Source organism: Dermochelys coriacea, chromosome 22, assembly GCF_009764565.3.
Source record: "Dermochelys coriacea isolate rDerCor1 chromosome 22, rDerCor1.pri.v4, whole genome shotgun sequence".
Classification (NCBI taxonomy): Eukaryota; Metazoa; Chordata; order Testudines; family Dermochelyidae; genus Dermochelys; species Dermochelys coriacea.
This window is the reverse complement of record NC_050089.1, coordinates 13668986-13685689: the sequence shown is the minus strand read 5'-3', so window position 1 is coordinate 13685689 and position 16704 is coordinate 13668986. Positions and strand designations below refer to the sequence as shown.

At 45.1% G+C, this 16704-nt stretch overlaps 2 protein-coding genes across 3 annotated transcripts in view; one reads left to right on the top strand and one right to left on the bottom strand.

Moving 5' to 3' along the window:
* Positions 1-16704, bottom strand: part of BCO2 (beta-carotene oxygenase 2) — a 91758-nt gene that overhangs the window by 61012 nt on the left and 14042 nt on the right. The gene's annotated exons all lie outside the window — the stretch shown is intronic.
* Positions 3577-15942, top strand: LOC119846635 (interleukin-18-like). The gene is made up of 6 exons (XM_038380565.2): positions 3577-3708; positions 10764-10837; positions 11580-11588; positions 12856-13005; positions 14131-14276; positions 15280-15942. Exons 2-6 carry the CDS (start codon positions 10771-10773, stop codon positions 15508-15510), a joined length of 603 nt encoding a protein of 200 aa, XP_038236493.1. The 5' UTR covers positions 3577-3708; positions 10764-10770; the 3' UTR covers positions 15511-15942.

Here is a 16704-nt window from a genome sequence, read left to right as displayed (position 1 = left end):
CTTGTTGTAGGGATTCCACAGGGCTCTGTCCTTGGTCCCCTTCACTTCTCCCTCTCCATCTTATCTCTGGGTAATCTCATCCACAAAAACAAATTAAACTAGCATCTCTATGTGAATCATCCACAGAACTTCCTCTCCACTCCAGAGTTGTCTCCTTCTATCCGAACTATTTGCATCCTTTTCTCTATCATATCAAACATAAACTACTTTTTGTCTTCTCTTGCAAGTCTTTTAATGACCTATCGCCACACTACCTATCATCTTTCACTCAGCATCAGAAAGTCAATTCTCACCTCTGATTGGCCCAGGATGTCAGCTTCTATTGTCTATTTGTTAAATTTTCGAACAAGCAACTTTGTGCTTTCTCCCATGATGCCCCCCAAGCCTTGAAGAAATTCCTCATAAACTTCCACGAAGCTAACTCATTATCCTCCTTCAAATCCCTCCCTAAAACTCTCCTTTACTGTATTGCTTCATGTTCACATATTTTGGCCTCTAGAATATTTGGCTGATCTCCCCAGGCTTTTCCTAGTCATAGAGTTTAAGGCCCGAAGGGGTCACCAGATAATTTAATCTGACCTTCTGTACACCACAGGCCACCAACAACAGCTATCCACCCACACAATATACCCAACAACCAGAATTAAAACAGACTATTACAGCCCTTAGCAGACTACACTATGGTGTGCCACAGGCAGAGAAAGGAGGGACCAAAATGCACCAATCCCCAAGGCCCCTGAAAATAGGCAAGTGAAAACACATCCCCAGCAACACAAGTTGTGTAACAAAAGCTCTTTAATCAAGCAATAATTGCCTCCTAACCGCAGTATAAGGATATTTGTAAAAAGAAAAGGAGTACTTATGGCACCTTAGAGACTAACAAATTTATTAGAGCATAAGCTTTTGTGAGCTACAGCTCACTTCATCGGATGCATACAGTGGAAAATATAGTGGGGAGATTTTATATACACAGAGAACATGAAACATTGGGTGTTACCATACAGACTGTAACAAGAGTGATCAGGAAAGGTGAGCTATTATCAGCAGGATAGCGGGGGAAGGGGAAGGAGGGAGAAGAAGGGTTACTGGAAACCTACTGACCGCTATACTTACCTACATGCCTCCAGCTTTCATCCAGACCACACCACACGATCCATTGTCTACAGCCAAGTTCTATGATACAACCACATTTGCTCCAACCCCTCAGACAGAGACAAACATCTACAAGATCTCTATCAAGCGTTCTTACAACTACAATACCCACCTACTGAAGTCAAGAAACAGATTGACAGAGCCAGAAAAGTACCCAGAAGTCACCTACTACAGGCAGGCCCAACAAAGAAAAGAACAGAACGCCACTAGCCATCACCTTCAGCCCCCAACTAAAACCTCTCCAACGCATCATCAAGGATCTACAACCTATCCTGAAGGACGACTCATCACTCTCACAGATCTTGGGAGACAGGCCAGGCCTTTCTTACAGACAGCCCCCCAATCTGAAGCAAATACTCACCAGCAACCACACACCACACAACAAAACACTAACTCAGGAACCTATCCTTGCAACAAAGCCTGTTGCCAAACGTGTCCACATATCTATTCAGGGGACACCATCCATGGGCCTAATCACATCAGCCACACTATCCGAGGCTCGTTCACCTGCGCATCTACCAATGTGATACATACCACCATGTGCCAGCAATGCCCCTCTGCCATGTACATTGGCCAAACTGGACAGTCTCTACATGAAAGAATAAATGGACACAAATCAGACGTCAAGAATTATAACGTTCAAAACCAATCAGAGAACACTTCAGTCTCTTTGGTCACTCGATTACAGACCTAAAAGTGGCAATTCTTCAATAAAAAAACTTCAGAAATAGACTCCAATGAGAGACTGCTGAATTGGAATTAATTTGCAAACTGGATACAATTAACTTAGGCTTGAATAAAGACTGGGAGTGGATGTGTCATTACACAAAGTAAAACTATTTCCCTTTGTTTATTTCCCCTCCTACTGTTCTTGTAAAGTGCTGGAAATGGCCCACCTTGATTATCACTACAAAAGGTTTCCCCCCCCCCCCACCCCCTTGTTGGTAATAGCTCGTCTTTCCTGATCACAGTCTGTATGGTAACACCCATTGTTTCATGTTCTCTGTGTATATAAAAACGCCCCACTATATTTTCCACTGTATGCATTCGATGAAGTGAGCTATAGCTCACGAAAGCTTATGCTCAAATAAATTTGTTAGTCTCTAAGGTGCCACAAGTCCTCCTTTTCTTTTTTTAGTCTCTAAGGTGTCACAAGTACTCCTTTTCTTTTTACGGATACAGACTAACACGGCTGCTACTCTGAAACCTGTTATAAGGATATTTGTTAGCCTAGTCATAAACCTTGAGTTTGCCAAAGTCAGCGGGTGGACTGGACAGTCACTCCCTTGGTGTTTTGTTATCTGGCATTATAAAAAGGATAGCAAAACATGGGACTGTTATTATTCATTAATTATTATTATTATTATTTGTATTACAGTAGTGCCAAGATCAGGGCTGCACTGTGCTACATGGTATACAAACATAAAAGACAGTCCCCAAAGGAATGACAAACTAATTAGCATCACTTTGCGGGACTGGAAGGTTTTGGGGGATTGGTAATGGGACACAGAGGTTTTTATTTCTTTGTTGTTAGTTTATATCCAGCCTGGCTCAGTATAAAACAGAAACACAATGTCATCTGGGGGATGTTTGGTAACATGGAAAATGAGTTGGTGGTCTCATTCCTCCATCCTACTGGACTAAAGAAACATTCTCACAATTAGTATATTTCTTGGCAATTTCATTACAACCAAAAGATTGACTATTCACACCTAAAGTGGCCCCTCCAGTGCAAGGGAGAGACACTTGTGGAATGTTTTACACAAGTGGGGGGGGGGAGAGTATGCACTGATGCTATTTCTGACATCTGTTTCAAAACTGCAACTTCCATCTGTGACATCAGTTACAGTTCAAGACAGCTGATTGTAACAAGTTGGGTAAGAAAACAGGATGTGCCTTCTGCTGGGATGGCGTCAAGGTCCCAGCATTGCATGTGCTGGTATGTCCCACTCTGAAAGCTCCAGCACATTCTTTGCACAAACTGATATATTTTGTTTCTTGGTTGTGGTGACAGAAGGGGAAGTAATATGGGCTTGTGTGTATAAAGATCTGTTGGGAACATCCTGATTTACACTTCAGATTGTCTAGTTGGCTTGTGCTCTAATAAATAAATAAAGCTTATGCTCTAATAAATTTGTTAGTCTCTAAGGTGCCACAAGTACTCCTTTTCTTTTTACGAATACAGACTAACAGGGCTGCTACTCTGAAACCTCCACACCCTATGTAACTTTGAGCTGTCAGCTGCTGTGTTCCACCCCAGAGGAGGCTGCATTTCAAACATGGGTGAAGCGGTTCCCGGGTCTGGCTTGCAAAGCGCTTTGTGTAAACAGGGCAGGAGAGCAAAGGGCGGGCCTGGCTTCGGGCATCGCTGCAGCTAAATAACCCAAGGGCAAGCCAGGGGCTCTGCCGGGCGCGGGGCTGCGCTCGACGGGCGCTCGCTGGTGAGCCTCTCCCCCGAGAGCTGCGCTCTCCCCGCCTCCCGCCGGGCTGCGCTCCTCCCTCCCCGGCTCCTGGCTGCGCGGCGCATTGCGCTCCAGACTCGGCTGCAGGAGGCAGGTAGGGAGCGCTGCCCGGGCTCGGGGGGAGCAAAGCTGGGGCGCGGGCGCTAGGGGGGAGCCCCTGCCAAGCGGGGTCGGGAGCCGGCGCTCCCCCAGCGCCCGGGACCTCTCGGGCTCTCCCGGCGAGGCGTGCGCCCTGCGCGGGTGCCTCGGAGCTGGGGCGCTGGGGAGGAGCCTCGGCGCAGCGAGCCCGCTCCTTCCCCCCGGCACAGCCCCGGCGGCTGGGACAGAGGCGACCCCCGGCGGCGGGGTGGGGGCCTCCCTCCCCCCCCCGTGGAGACCGATCGATCGGGCTTCCCCCCAGCCTCGCCGCTTCTCCGCGGCTGCTCCCGAAACTCAGCCGGGGCTCGCCTGCGGCTCTGGCCTCCCCCCCCCACCGCTGGCTTCGGGCGCAAGCCGGCAGCCGGCTGGTGCCTGGAGCAGCCTCGCCCTTCGTTCCCCAGCATCGGCCTTTCCTTTTAAAACCCAGCTCCCTTTGGACCTGTCCAGTTCAGTGGTTCTCAGCCTGTCTGGGAAAAGACAGACTGAAAACGGCATTCAACTATATATCCAGAAAATAGATTTCCAAACGGGCCCACACCGCTGTTCGAAATTGTTTAGGGGTCTGCCAATGAAAAACGGTTGAAAACCCACTGATCCAGGGGGCGGCAAATCCGTTTCATTGAAGGGGGGGAAGAGAGAGAGAGCTCTTTTGGGCACTGAGTTAGAGTAAAAGTGCCCAGATAGAGACTTCCAGTGAGAAAACTCTGGCCCCGACTAGCAATCCCTACTGCTTTGATTCTGACTCCCCCAATCGGCAAAGGGGAACCTTGAAACTGATGAAGCGTTGTGCATTTCTTGGCCTGAGTTACTGAGATACTGCCATGGGGATTGCATGGGGCTCGCTGGGGCAGGGTCAGAAGCTCTGGGGAGGGTGGACGCAAAGCGCCCCTGAAGCTTGTCTATCGGTTCACTTTAGAATGAAAAGCGGTCTAGACATGTAAGAACATCTCAAGATAAAGCTCAGGGGAAGTGTAGAGCCCACAAAAGCCACAGAGATTAGAGCAACAACCTCACCCTTGGAATCAAGAACCAATTCCTCTCTGTAAGTCTTGGAGTCACACACTTTGACAAACTATAGAGATCATAAGCAAAAGTGGGATGGAGATGATTCTGCTTTCACAGCGGTCTCCCAAGTACCTGCCTAAAGGGACTCTGATAACAATAAGACCAGCACGACACCCCACTCCTCTAAAGCTGAGGGGTTTGTTTTGAGGTTTACATTGGTTCAATCACCTTTTGTAGAAGGGTTTTTTGTTTGTTTTTTCAGTGTAAAAAAACCTTGCAAAATAAATGGTTTCAGAGTAGCAGCCGTGTTAGTCTGTATTCGCAGAAAGAAAAGGAGTACTTGTGGCACCGACTAATGCTCAAATAAATTTGTTAGTCTCTAAGGTGCCACAAGTACTCCTTTTCTTTTTGCAAAATAAATGTTTGCTTATACCAGGGGTGATCAAACTTACTGACCCTCCAAGCTGCATATGACAATTTTCAGAAGTTCAAGAACGGGGCACGATTGCTGGGGTCATGGGGCTCAGGCTTCAGCCCTGTGGGGAGGGGGATCTTGGGACTGTGGTCCCGCAGGAGGTGTCTGTCTGGATTTGGGGCTTCAGCCCTGCTCCTGCTGAAGTCCTGAGCCCTGGCAGGAGTGCCCTTCAGAGTTGAAACCTTGATACCCTCTTCCTTGCTGGGCAGAAGACTGAGGTAATGTGTGTGTGTGTGTGGGGGGGGGAGACATGGGGCCATATGCCCTCCCCCCAGATTTTTGCCAGGATTTGCAGGCCCCCTTCAGTCACAAGGTGCCACTGAGTCCCCTCCCTGCACAGCAGCTGCTGGAGCTGGCAAGCTGGGCTGTGGGGAGAGGCAGCAGCAAACAGCTGGGATCTGCAGGGAGAACTGCTGAGGGTAAGAGGGAGGGTGTACCTGGGAGGGGCATAACTCAAGCTGTTGGGGGGGCAAACCTTTAAATTGTGTCCCCCCCCACTCTCAACGGGCAACCATCCTCTCTCTAGAACAAGCCCCTACCCCACCATCATGCCGCAGCCAGGGCAGAAGCCACAAGCTCCATCCCCCTTCTGGTAGGCAGAGAATGGGGGATGCTGCGGGGGGGGGGAGCTCTGCAAGCCACACTTTAACTGTAAAAGAGCAGCAGTTTGTCCATCCCTGGCTTATATAGTAAGAGGCAAATGCTGTCCTCCTCACGGAGCCTTCACTGCATTTAACAAATATGCCCAGGTTTATTAGTGACTTCAGTCTGCATTAAGAAAAGGAGTACTTGTGGCACCTTAGAGACTAACAAATTTATTAGAGCATAAGCTTTCGTGAGCTACAGCTCACTTCATCGGATGCATTCGATGCATCCGATGAAGTGAGCTGTAGCTCACGAAAGCTTATGCTCTAATAAATTTGTTAGTCTCTAAGGTGCCACAAGTACTCCTTTTCTTTTTGCGAATACAGACTAACACGGCTGCTACTCTGAAACCGTTCAGTCTGCATTGTTATGGTGAGTAGGGTTGGGAGGCAGATAAAGTCCTGGCTGAGTGGAATAGGTTTGAAGGAGGCACTCCATGTGCTCTGAGCTGTTCACAAGAAAAGTAACATTAATGCGTATTTTAACAAAAGACTAATTGCTGTACAATTTCAGCATTTTGTTTCATCTTCCAGTAATGATGCTGCGGATTTGGAGGAAGTTGGCAGGAAATGTGGCAGTCTAGTGTTTGAGGATGGTTAGTTCCATGGAAAAGGGTGACATTTAATAACATGAGAGCAATGTGCAGAAAACTTCAGTTTGAATCTAATTTGTGTAGAATTTCTCACCCTTAAAAAGATGCCCCAATTAGCTGACTTTTAATATAAATTGTGTACTTTAATTTATTTATTTAGATTTGAATAATAAAGGATGCTCATAAAATACTGAATCATAGAAATATGGGACTGGGACATGCATAGGTCATATAATCCAGTCCCCTGCACTGAGGCAGGACCAAGTATTCTAGACCATTCCGATAGGCATTGACCCCAGCAATTAGACTTACAATTGCAAATAGTGGCCACCTAACACATACAAATAATGAATTAGCCACACACAAAAGCACTTTCCATCTCCAGATCAGGTGTTTGCTGGTATGATTAGATTTACCAAGGAAACATTACTGTGGTTTAGTTAGTCTCTAAGGTGCCACAAGTACTCCTTTTCTTTTTGTGGTTTAGTGGAAAGGCATCTCAATCTCAATTTGGAAGTGCCAGGTTTGTCACCTCTGAAGTGTCAAACCCGCAGGGCAGCTTTGTTAACCTATAGTTTTGCTCATGTTCTCACCGGTTTACAGAGAGGCTTGTGTCAGACCAGTGATGAAATGTCTTGCAGCATTTCACAAAGCTAAGAAAATAGACCTAACTGTTGCCTGAGTCAGTTTTCAGAAGGGTTTTACTTCTGTAAATTTAAATAGAGCAACCAAGAACAGTTAATTCCAAAATATAGTTCAGAAAACTGACAGAGTTTCATTAGAATACAGACCAAAGAGCACGTTTGTGTTCTTGCGGCTCAGAAGAGAAAAATGGAAAGTAACAAGCAGGGAGGGTTTTAAGCCATGTGAGGAAACCTGTGCTGTGTATAGTTTGCATCTGATGAAGTGAACTGTAGCTCACGAAAGCTTATGCTCAAATAAATTTGTTAGTCTCTAAGGTGCCACAAGTCCTCCTTTTCTCTTTGCAGATACAGACTAACACGGCTGCTACTCTGAAACCTGTCAGTAGCTTTAATGGTTAGCAAAAAGAAAAGGAGTACTTGTGGCACCTTATGCTCTAATAAATTTGTTAGTCTCTAAGGTGCCACAAGTACTCCTTTTCTTTTTGCGAATACAGACTAACACGGCTGCTACTATGAAACCTTTAATGGTTAGCAAAGCTATTAAGGATGCAGATGGAGGTTTCCCTGTGGCAAAGCGGCAGGGAATCCAAAATCCCAGTAAATCCACAGTGCTTTGGGCTAGACTTTCTCTCTTCCTACCTGAGCTGAACACTCATTGTCAGAATGGGTCACTATTCAAGGCTAGCCATAATGAGGGATTGGTGTTCTCCAGAAAGACATTTAGATTAATTCTACCATCAAACTCCCAAATTTGTTTGTATAGTTACTCTGGGTGCCAATTTGTTTTCCTCTTTTGTCTGTGTTAGATGTAAAAGCAGCAAGTTGAGGACAGTTCAATATTAGGTTATAATCATTTGGTTATAATCCCTTTACAAATTATTATTAAGAGTAATAAAAAAAGGCAATTTTTAAACACTCAAGATAAGAGCCAAGTAAGAGTAAAATGGAAGATATAGGAAAAAAAAGTAAGAGCAATAAACAAGCCTAGGAAATAATACATTCAGGAAAACTCATAATTGCTTACTGCTCCTCATCTAGAGAAAATACCAAGCGATCTGCAGTCTCTCAAACCACCCTGAAATAATTCTCCATTTAGGCAAATTATTTGACACCCCCCATAAGTATCCCTCACTGTACTACTTGTAATTGGGGCCCAGAGGAAGAGAAGTGTTGGTATCTCCTTCTTGCACATATCCTCTTTTCAATCAGTGATGGTGAAAAGTAGGGGTACAGAATTCAAACCTATATCCCCGTGGAAGCCCCACTCTGCAGATTTACCAAGCTGGCATCTTGGAAAGAAAGTTCCCTTACAGGGAGTATTCATGAAACCAGGCCTACTTCAACTCCTTTCCTACAGCTATACCTAGTTAGCTGAGCACTTCTCACAGAAAATCTTTCTAACACTTATACCAAGTTGTAGTTTGCCCTTGAGTGGAGAATTAGTTAACTCCATCTGAAACCTCAGTGAAAGTAAGTTAGATTACGAGATATACTTTTGGAAGCATGCATGAGTTGGGTGTTACTACAGCATTCCCCAACAAACAAACGAGAGCCATCTCACATCATTAGTGTTAACAGGAACAAGGGAAATGATTAATATATTTTTATAGGAGAACAAACATTTCAGAAATTATGTACAGTGTGAAAAATTGCATATGCTTGTGAAGAATTCAGCATATAACAATACATAGTTAGGTACCGCATCTTGAAGATTACAGATTGTGGGTTTACTTCTACAGCAATATATCCAGAGAGCTAAGAAGCTAATTCTTACCCGCCCTATATGCTTACTACTCACTGTGATTAAAGTGTGACCAACACCTCTTACACTGGAGAGGGGAATATGAACTTTAGACCTGTGGCCTTTTGGGAACTATAATTTAGTAATTGCGTTATTTATTTGCAGACACTTATTTGCAATCCGTTACAGAATATTGTATCTTGTTTCTAGTTAGTTAGCTAGACAGTTAACCATCCAGTGAAGAGAACTCATTGAGGACGTCTGTCACCCTACAGTTCATGGTGATTTGGGGATCAGATCTACCTAGTTTTCAATATCTTTACTTACATGAGGAGTCTCAAGCAATAGGAACAGCAATCTCAGTTGCCAAGAGGAAGAACAAACACTGGAGATTTAATTAAGGACATCTGAAACTGGGCATGTCTGAAACTCACTCTTCTGGTAGAGTTTAGTCACTGCTAGGTTAGCAGGAGAGCAAGCAGGAAAAGGTTAAATGTAGCAGTACTCTATTGGGCAGGAGTTTTAATGCCAACTTTTGCTATAAATTAGCAGATCACTTCTTAAACTATACAGTAGTTTATTTTTCTAGCTCTTTAGCTTTTAAAATCTCTTCTATAATATCCCAGCCTCTTGCCAGACCTGGTGTATTGCACTGTACAACCAAGAAATGTGCCCATGCATACGCGCTTACGTGGATTGGTCTCTCTGTTCTGGTCACTAGAGTATTTGGGTTGCCACCATTGACAACTAATGTACTAACAGCAATGGAATTGCTGATTTGGAATCCTGAAACCCATGGGTCAAATCACAGGCAGGAGAGGTGGTGACCACATCCCACACGCCTTTCCTGACATGCTGCTAGCACTAAAGACAGGGATGTTTGTGAACTGCATAGAGTCTCCTCAAATCAACCTATAAAATCTGAAGTCAGACAAAACAAAAGAGGATGGAGTAGCTGTACAGAGGCCAGCAGGTTTGTGGAGATAATCTCCAGGTTTGAAGATGTAAGTCTTTTGGTAAATAGAGTTTGGTAACATGGAAAATGAGTTGTTATCCTCTGGGTGAAACATTTTAGCCTCCTCTTCTAGATGTCTGCTGGCTCTCTCTAAAGAGGTCGGATCAAGGTCACAGAGCCAGAATTCAACCTGGACTAAAAATATGGTTAAAAACCTGCCCATGAGCATATCTCCACCACTGCAAAATAAATTACATCCCCTTTGCCTGCTGGAAGCACTGCACCAGCCCAGCCCAGGATGTTTCACATTATCACCTAAAAAGATCCCTAAAACTTTATAGGTCACATTAACATCCATAGGATCCCAAACTGGAAACAGTTAACCAAATGCACACAAGGTAACATAACTTTTTGCAAGCACAGTAGGGAAGTTTAAATGGTGACATGGCATTTTGCTGAGCTATCACCATTTTATGAGCAATTCATTAAGTGAGTGACATTTACAAATTTGTATGAACTACTGTTTAATTAGCATAAAGCACTCTGGGCCTTATTCTTTGTTGCCTATGTTTTGTGACATCATTTACACCTCTGCAAGAGCGTAAAAGGTGAAAAACAGCATCAAACCATAATTCTAGTATTTTACATCCAGTGTACACTGGTTTAAATGACACAAGGTACAAGGAAATGGAGAAACAGATACTCAAGAGTCTATGTCGGGCACTACAAAAAGTAAAATAAAATAAAAATCAGTTGGCCCTCTCCCTGTACTAAGTGGTAATGTCAGCTCTCCCACTGATATGTAGTGAAACACTTCAGTCTCCCTCCCAGCCCTGTTGTGGGCATAACTGTGCACCAGCTGAGAGCAGAGAACTGGCCCAAGTTAGCCCTCTAGATCTGGAGGGTGAGAAGCATTGTTCCCATCTCTGAACACTTTCCCTTCTTTCTGTTCAGAGCAAAGATGAGCTGTGAAGAGATCCGTGTGTTTGCAGTGAAATTTGGGCTAGACTTTGACCTCTATTTTGAAGGTAACTCTCCTCTTTTATAACTGAATGGGATGTGCATTTCTGTGCAGCTGATCAGCACTTGCCAGGCAATTCAATGCATTGCTGGGGTTGATTTATGGACTTCTGTAGCCGCCCACTTTGCTTCTCCATAACCTGTGAACCCTTCAGAGCAATACTGGTCCCCACAGCTTGGCGAATGACAGTTCTGGGTCTCTGAGTCAGTCTTTCCAACATGCTCTTTAAGAAGTTAGTGGAGCCAAGCCTGTTTCTTGAGATTCAAGTGAACACTTTAAGGGCTCGTCTTCACATACAGTACTACAGTGCAGCTGCACCCCTGTAGGGCTTTAGCAAAGCCACTACTACGCTGACAGGAGGGCTTCTCTCATCAGCAAAGTCCATCCACATCCCTGAGCGACATAGTTATTTTGATATAGGTCTGTTGTGTAGACCTGGCGGGCCTTCTATAATTTCAGCTGTTAAAATGCTGAATTGTTTTTAAATCATTGTTATTCTGATTTCACTTCAGTTTCCTCATAAGCATCAATCTGGAGCATTGCAGACTCAGTACCTCGGTTGATGGGCTACTTGCTGCTTATACGACATCTCCAGAGAAAGCATAATTGGAAGGGTGATGGTTGTGGTGGTGGTGGTGGGCTTTCCAACTTGCACTGGGGAATGAAACTGGTTAGAAAACAATCTGTTGTTTGTATACAGTCTAACAGTTTTTTCTCTTCTCCCCTTTCGTCGCTCGCTTGGAACACAGATGATGAAGGTAAAGTTGAAATTTGCTTGACATTTATGACTCTGGACTCAGCTAGTGCTGATCTGCTTGCCATTCCCAACACTGTTGGCTAATCCCCGCCATGGTGTTCATCAGTGTTTGGTGGTGACCTTAACACACGAATGGTGAGCATGGGAAAAACTCCCCCCTTCCTGAGTTCATTAAGTGACTCCAAGTCAAAGATGTTCTGCAGCTGGAGCAGCTCACCTGGCACACAGGTGATTTTGAGGATTGGAGAAAGGCCACCTATATGGTACTCCACCCACTGTCCTTACCTGTATTCAGCCTTCTCTTCTGAAGTCTAAACTGGAAGTCCAAATGCACATCCTGGGCCATCTTCCAATGATGGAACAGGGAGAGCAGGTCTCTTCAGTCTATCACATGGAAGCTCTCCCTAAGCACAAACTGGTTGGTGGGCAGTTTGGGGATGAGAGTAAAGATGGAATCCACTAATCTACTTAAGTCCCTGCTGCGATCCACCAAACCCAGTAAGCACCTAAACTCACTTGGTGTCAAAGTTTTTCCGAGTAGAAGTTCCCTAGATGCCTAAGTTTCTGCCTCTAGGGCCCACACTGCTGCCTCAGACTAGGCATCCACACTACCTCCCACCTAAGCCCCAGAATGATTCACAAACAGGGAGACGATAGGTGGCTAAATGCCTCACCCAAGAGGCCCAAGCTGGCAGGTGCCCTCTGAGCATGCCTACTTGATCAGCCCCATTCAAAATCCGAGGGAGGAGGAGAAGGTACTGCCTCCATCCACTCTATAATTTCTATCATGAAAGAGTCATTTGGCCAGAGAGCGAGAGAATGAGTCTACCACCCAGCTCTTTGGACACCCACCTGAGGGGCAGGAGACCCTGGGTCCAGTCCACCTGCTCCAATCAGTCTTTCAATATTTATCCACAATGGAACAGCTTCAACAGGAGAGATGGAGGGAACCCCACATCAGAATTAATATCCCATTCTTCAGTGGTTAGCGCATCTCCTGAGAGGTGGGATACCTCTGTTTCAAATCCTTTCTTCCCCTCTATCAGGGACCAGGGAACTGAATCTGGGCCTCCCACATCCCAGCTGAGTGCTCCAACCACTCAGCTAAAAGTTATAAGGTGGACACCACCAACCATTTTGTATGGAACTAGGTCAGGAGACAAGCTAAAGGGGCTTTCTGGCACTCTTTGGACTATACCCAAGTCCCTAGTTGTTTCTGGGAAGAGTGGAGTTAGTTGTGACTGTCTGATTAATGTATATATTAAAAGGTCTCGAGTGCGACTACTGGAAGAAGGAACGCTCCCTACAGCACCAGATCTTTCGAAACACATCTAATCAGATACTCATGGTACAGCCAGGCCCAGAGAATACTGTCACGAATGTATTTGAGTCTATGGCAGATCAAGAGATGATACCTGGTATGATACTTTTGGCTTCTACGTGTCCTATAACCACTGTTGCCTCTAAGCTGTGCACGTGCACATAGATCCTCAACCCCGCTCACACGTCAAAACCCCACACACACAAAAATGTGTGCAGAAGTACAATAATTTGCACAGATGCAATTTTTTGCATATACGGCCTGTCAAAAATTAGAGGGAACATTGCCTATAACCATTGCCCCAGCTCTTCATTCCAGGTACGCTTTTGCCCCATGTACCTCTTGGATTACCTCAGCTAGACCCGAGTTTAGCAACAGTTTCTAGTAATTGTAGTTTGTCCTTAATGCCAGCTAAGAACAAAGCTAAACTCAGATAAAAGACCTCAATCCCTGCCAAAAATATTTTGCATATTTTGGAGGTCGGCCAATCTGAGTACAGCATCACATCACAGCAGAAACCAAAGATCAGAAGTTCTAGCTGTGGGCAGATCAGGGAGAAACCCCCCTCCCCCCCCAAAAAAATTGTCCTGTACCACACCCATGAAAGAGGCATGTGGCTCTATAGCCTGAAACTAAGCCCAGGGACTAGGGAAGTGCTGCAAAGATTTCTAAAGCCACCAAGCTTGGTGGACCTCTATCACAAGCAAAGTTCTGAATCCCCATTTTGTATTAAGTGTCAGTGAGAAGCATCATTTTATATTGAATAAGCAAGGCAACGTATCCGGCATGAAGAGCAATTCGTCAGTCTTTTTTGGTGTGCATCAGCACCATCTCTACATGCCCCCACTTTTTTCAGTTACTCATTCAGTGCCAGATTTTCAGATCCTATTTATATCCAACATGAGAAGAAAATGCAACCCTCATCTTGTGCATGTGCTCCAAGGGATTTTCACACTGACATTACACTCTCTAGCCCTTAACTGTTTTGCCCACAAGATAACAGAAGTCCAATTGAATTTTTGTCATCAGCAGTCACAGGGCAGTACACAAAACAAATCCCAGCTCCATTCAGCTGTAAGGAGGGTCATGGACAGAGGCTGCTTGTGGTGGAGTAGTAAGATGCCTGGATAATAAAACTGTTGGAACCCCTTTACATCTATTTTTAAATGGCTGTTTGCAAACTTTCTGCACAGGCTCCTAATAGTAAGTACTTTGTGTTTAGGATGCGGAGTGCATTTCACGATCCACTATTACAAAGACTACACGTTGGAGGAAGGGTTGCCCGTGGCATTCAGCGTCCTGGTAGAAAACAAGACTTACTGTATGTACTGCACACATGAAAGTGGGGAAAAGACTGTTCGATTTAGGGTAAGTAACTCCGTTTCCAGTGTTTGCCTTAACTCAACAGTTACATCAGGAACCCAAATTAAGAAAAAAATTAAACATGCTAGAGAGTGTTTCTCAAATGCAGCCACCTAGGGATTTTTCTGCAGCCACAACAGCCTCGTGGGTGGAGATGGGGATGGGGGATAAAGCAGCAGCCCATCCCTACAGCTTCCAGCTGTTGCCCTTGGATACACTGCCTTGATGTTTGCTGGCACCACCAGCAGGGGATTGGTGCCATGCACTGCACAGCTTCCTGGGGACTCCAGGTAGCATATCTTCAGGCACATGGGGCCGTGGTTTGTGCTCGGTGGGGGAGGAACCTTCAACACCTCAGGCACCTGGTGAGTTCCCAACCCACCTTCCCAGGCATAAAGGGGCTTCAGGCTTCAGCTTGCCAGGGCTCCAGGGGAGGGCTTCAGCACCCCTCCCTCCCTGGCTTGAGCCCCGGGGCTCTGGGCTTAAGCCTCCCCATCCCCACCCTCAACTCCAGTCCAATGGCGGGCTCCAGACTTCAGCCCCTGGGCCCCAGCTCTGGGCTTCAGCCTGGGGCAGTGAGCTTCAGCTTCGGGCTCCAGCTTGGAAAAATTGTCAGAGCAGCCACCAGCAAGAGTTGGTGACCGCACTCTGAGGCAACCAAAAAAATTTGTTAAAAGAAAAGGAGTACTTGTGGCATCTTGGAGACTAAAATTTATTTGAGCATAAGCTTTCGTGAACTACAGCTCACTTCATCGGATGAGCTGTAGCTGTAGCTCACGAAAGCTTATGCTCAAATAAATTTGTTAGTCTCTAAGGTGCCCCAAGTACTCCTTTTCTTTTTGCGAATACAGACTAACACGGCTGCTACTCTGAAACCTGTCAAAAAATTTGTTATGAAAAACCCTCTGCTAGAACATGATAAACTGTTCTTGAGGTAGAGATGTGAAAACTACAGACAAGTGTCAAGTTTTCGCACTGGTAGTTAATCTGCATATTTCCTCCATTTCAGGAAGAGGAAGTTCCCAGAGAAATTTGTGAAAAAAGCAGTGACATCATCTTCATCCAAAAGTCAATTTCACCAACAGACACAAAGGCATTCAAATTTGAATCTTCACTAATGCGAGGCTACTTCTTGGCCTTTCAGAAAGGAGAGGACTTAAGCAAACTGATTTTAAAGCAATGTGAAAATGAAGACCAAGTGGATGAATCCACACATATGACTGTCTCCCAAATAAACTGATTTGATAATGTATCATACACAAGCAATATCTTGACCATTTTTATACAACTTTTATTACTTAAGTGGTCAAACTATCTCTATGCTAAACTGTGTAACCCTCCACTGTAACCACTCAAACACACAGCCTCCAGGCACTGAGTTAAGTTCCTCAGGGTTTGTGCTGAGTTTATTGGCTCCAGGACTGATACTTTTCAATTCTTACCTGCAGCTGAGAGCAAATATAGAAACATAAATTGGTGGACATGGAGCTTAGGAATCTTATGATCATAGAGATGAAGATCTGTTGCTAGTTACAACGGCTTCTATGGTAAGGCTGCTATTTACCACAATGCCTTCTCCAAAAAAAACCAAGTCTTTGCATAAGATTGTCATAGCCAACTTTTTGAATTAAGTATTACATTTGGAATTAAATGAACCTTTTGATTTTTTTTTAAATGAAGTGTCCATTTGTGTCTCCCTCTATCACAACATTTAAAACTGAAGTAGATTTTGCAGACTCCTATGAAGAAGACTCACTGTCTTTCTATCCATCTGTGCCATAAAAGGATGGGTCCGGGTCCGGGTCCAGGTCCGGGTCCGACAGACTCCGTTTTGTACTAGGAACTGACCACATGGGCTAACCTTGTCAGCTTAGGCACATATATAAAGGGGAAGAAACTGTATTTTAAAAGGGGGTGTTGTCAAAAGCTACATCTTCCTTTCAAGCTAGGGGTGTGATTTCCCAGCTCATTTACCTATACTTGCGATAGCTAACACACAAGTACGAATAGTAGTGTAGCTGCAGTATTGGGGGAGCAGCAACATGTCTTAGCCATGCTGAGCACAAACGCTCCTGAAACCCGTGGGTACGTACTCAGCCATGCTGAGCCATGCTACCCCAGACACTCTGTTTGTACACATGCTAACTCTCATCAAGCTACCTAGCTTACAGTTAGACATAGCCTGAAAAAGGTGGGCTGTCCATCATATATCAGCAGGAGGGACCCTGCCTAGCCTAAATGCTGTCCCAACCTCAGACTTCCAGAAGGGTGGAGGTACGATTAGACAAGTCTGTGTAGACAAGTCCTTAGTGACAATAGCCACTTTATAAAAGGCTAGAAATTTGTATCTAAGAGAGTGGGGGAGTTGCCCCCCAAACTGCAGGCATGGACTTTGCCTCTCCACGCATGGCTCCATTGGTGTGACTAGAGCTGC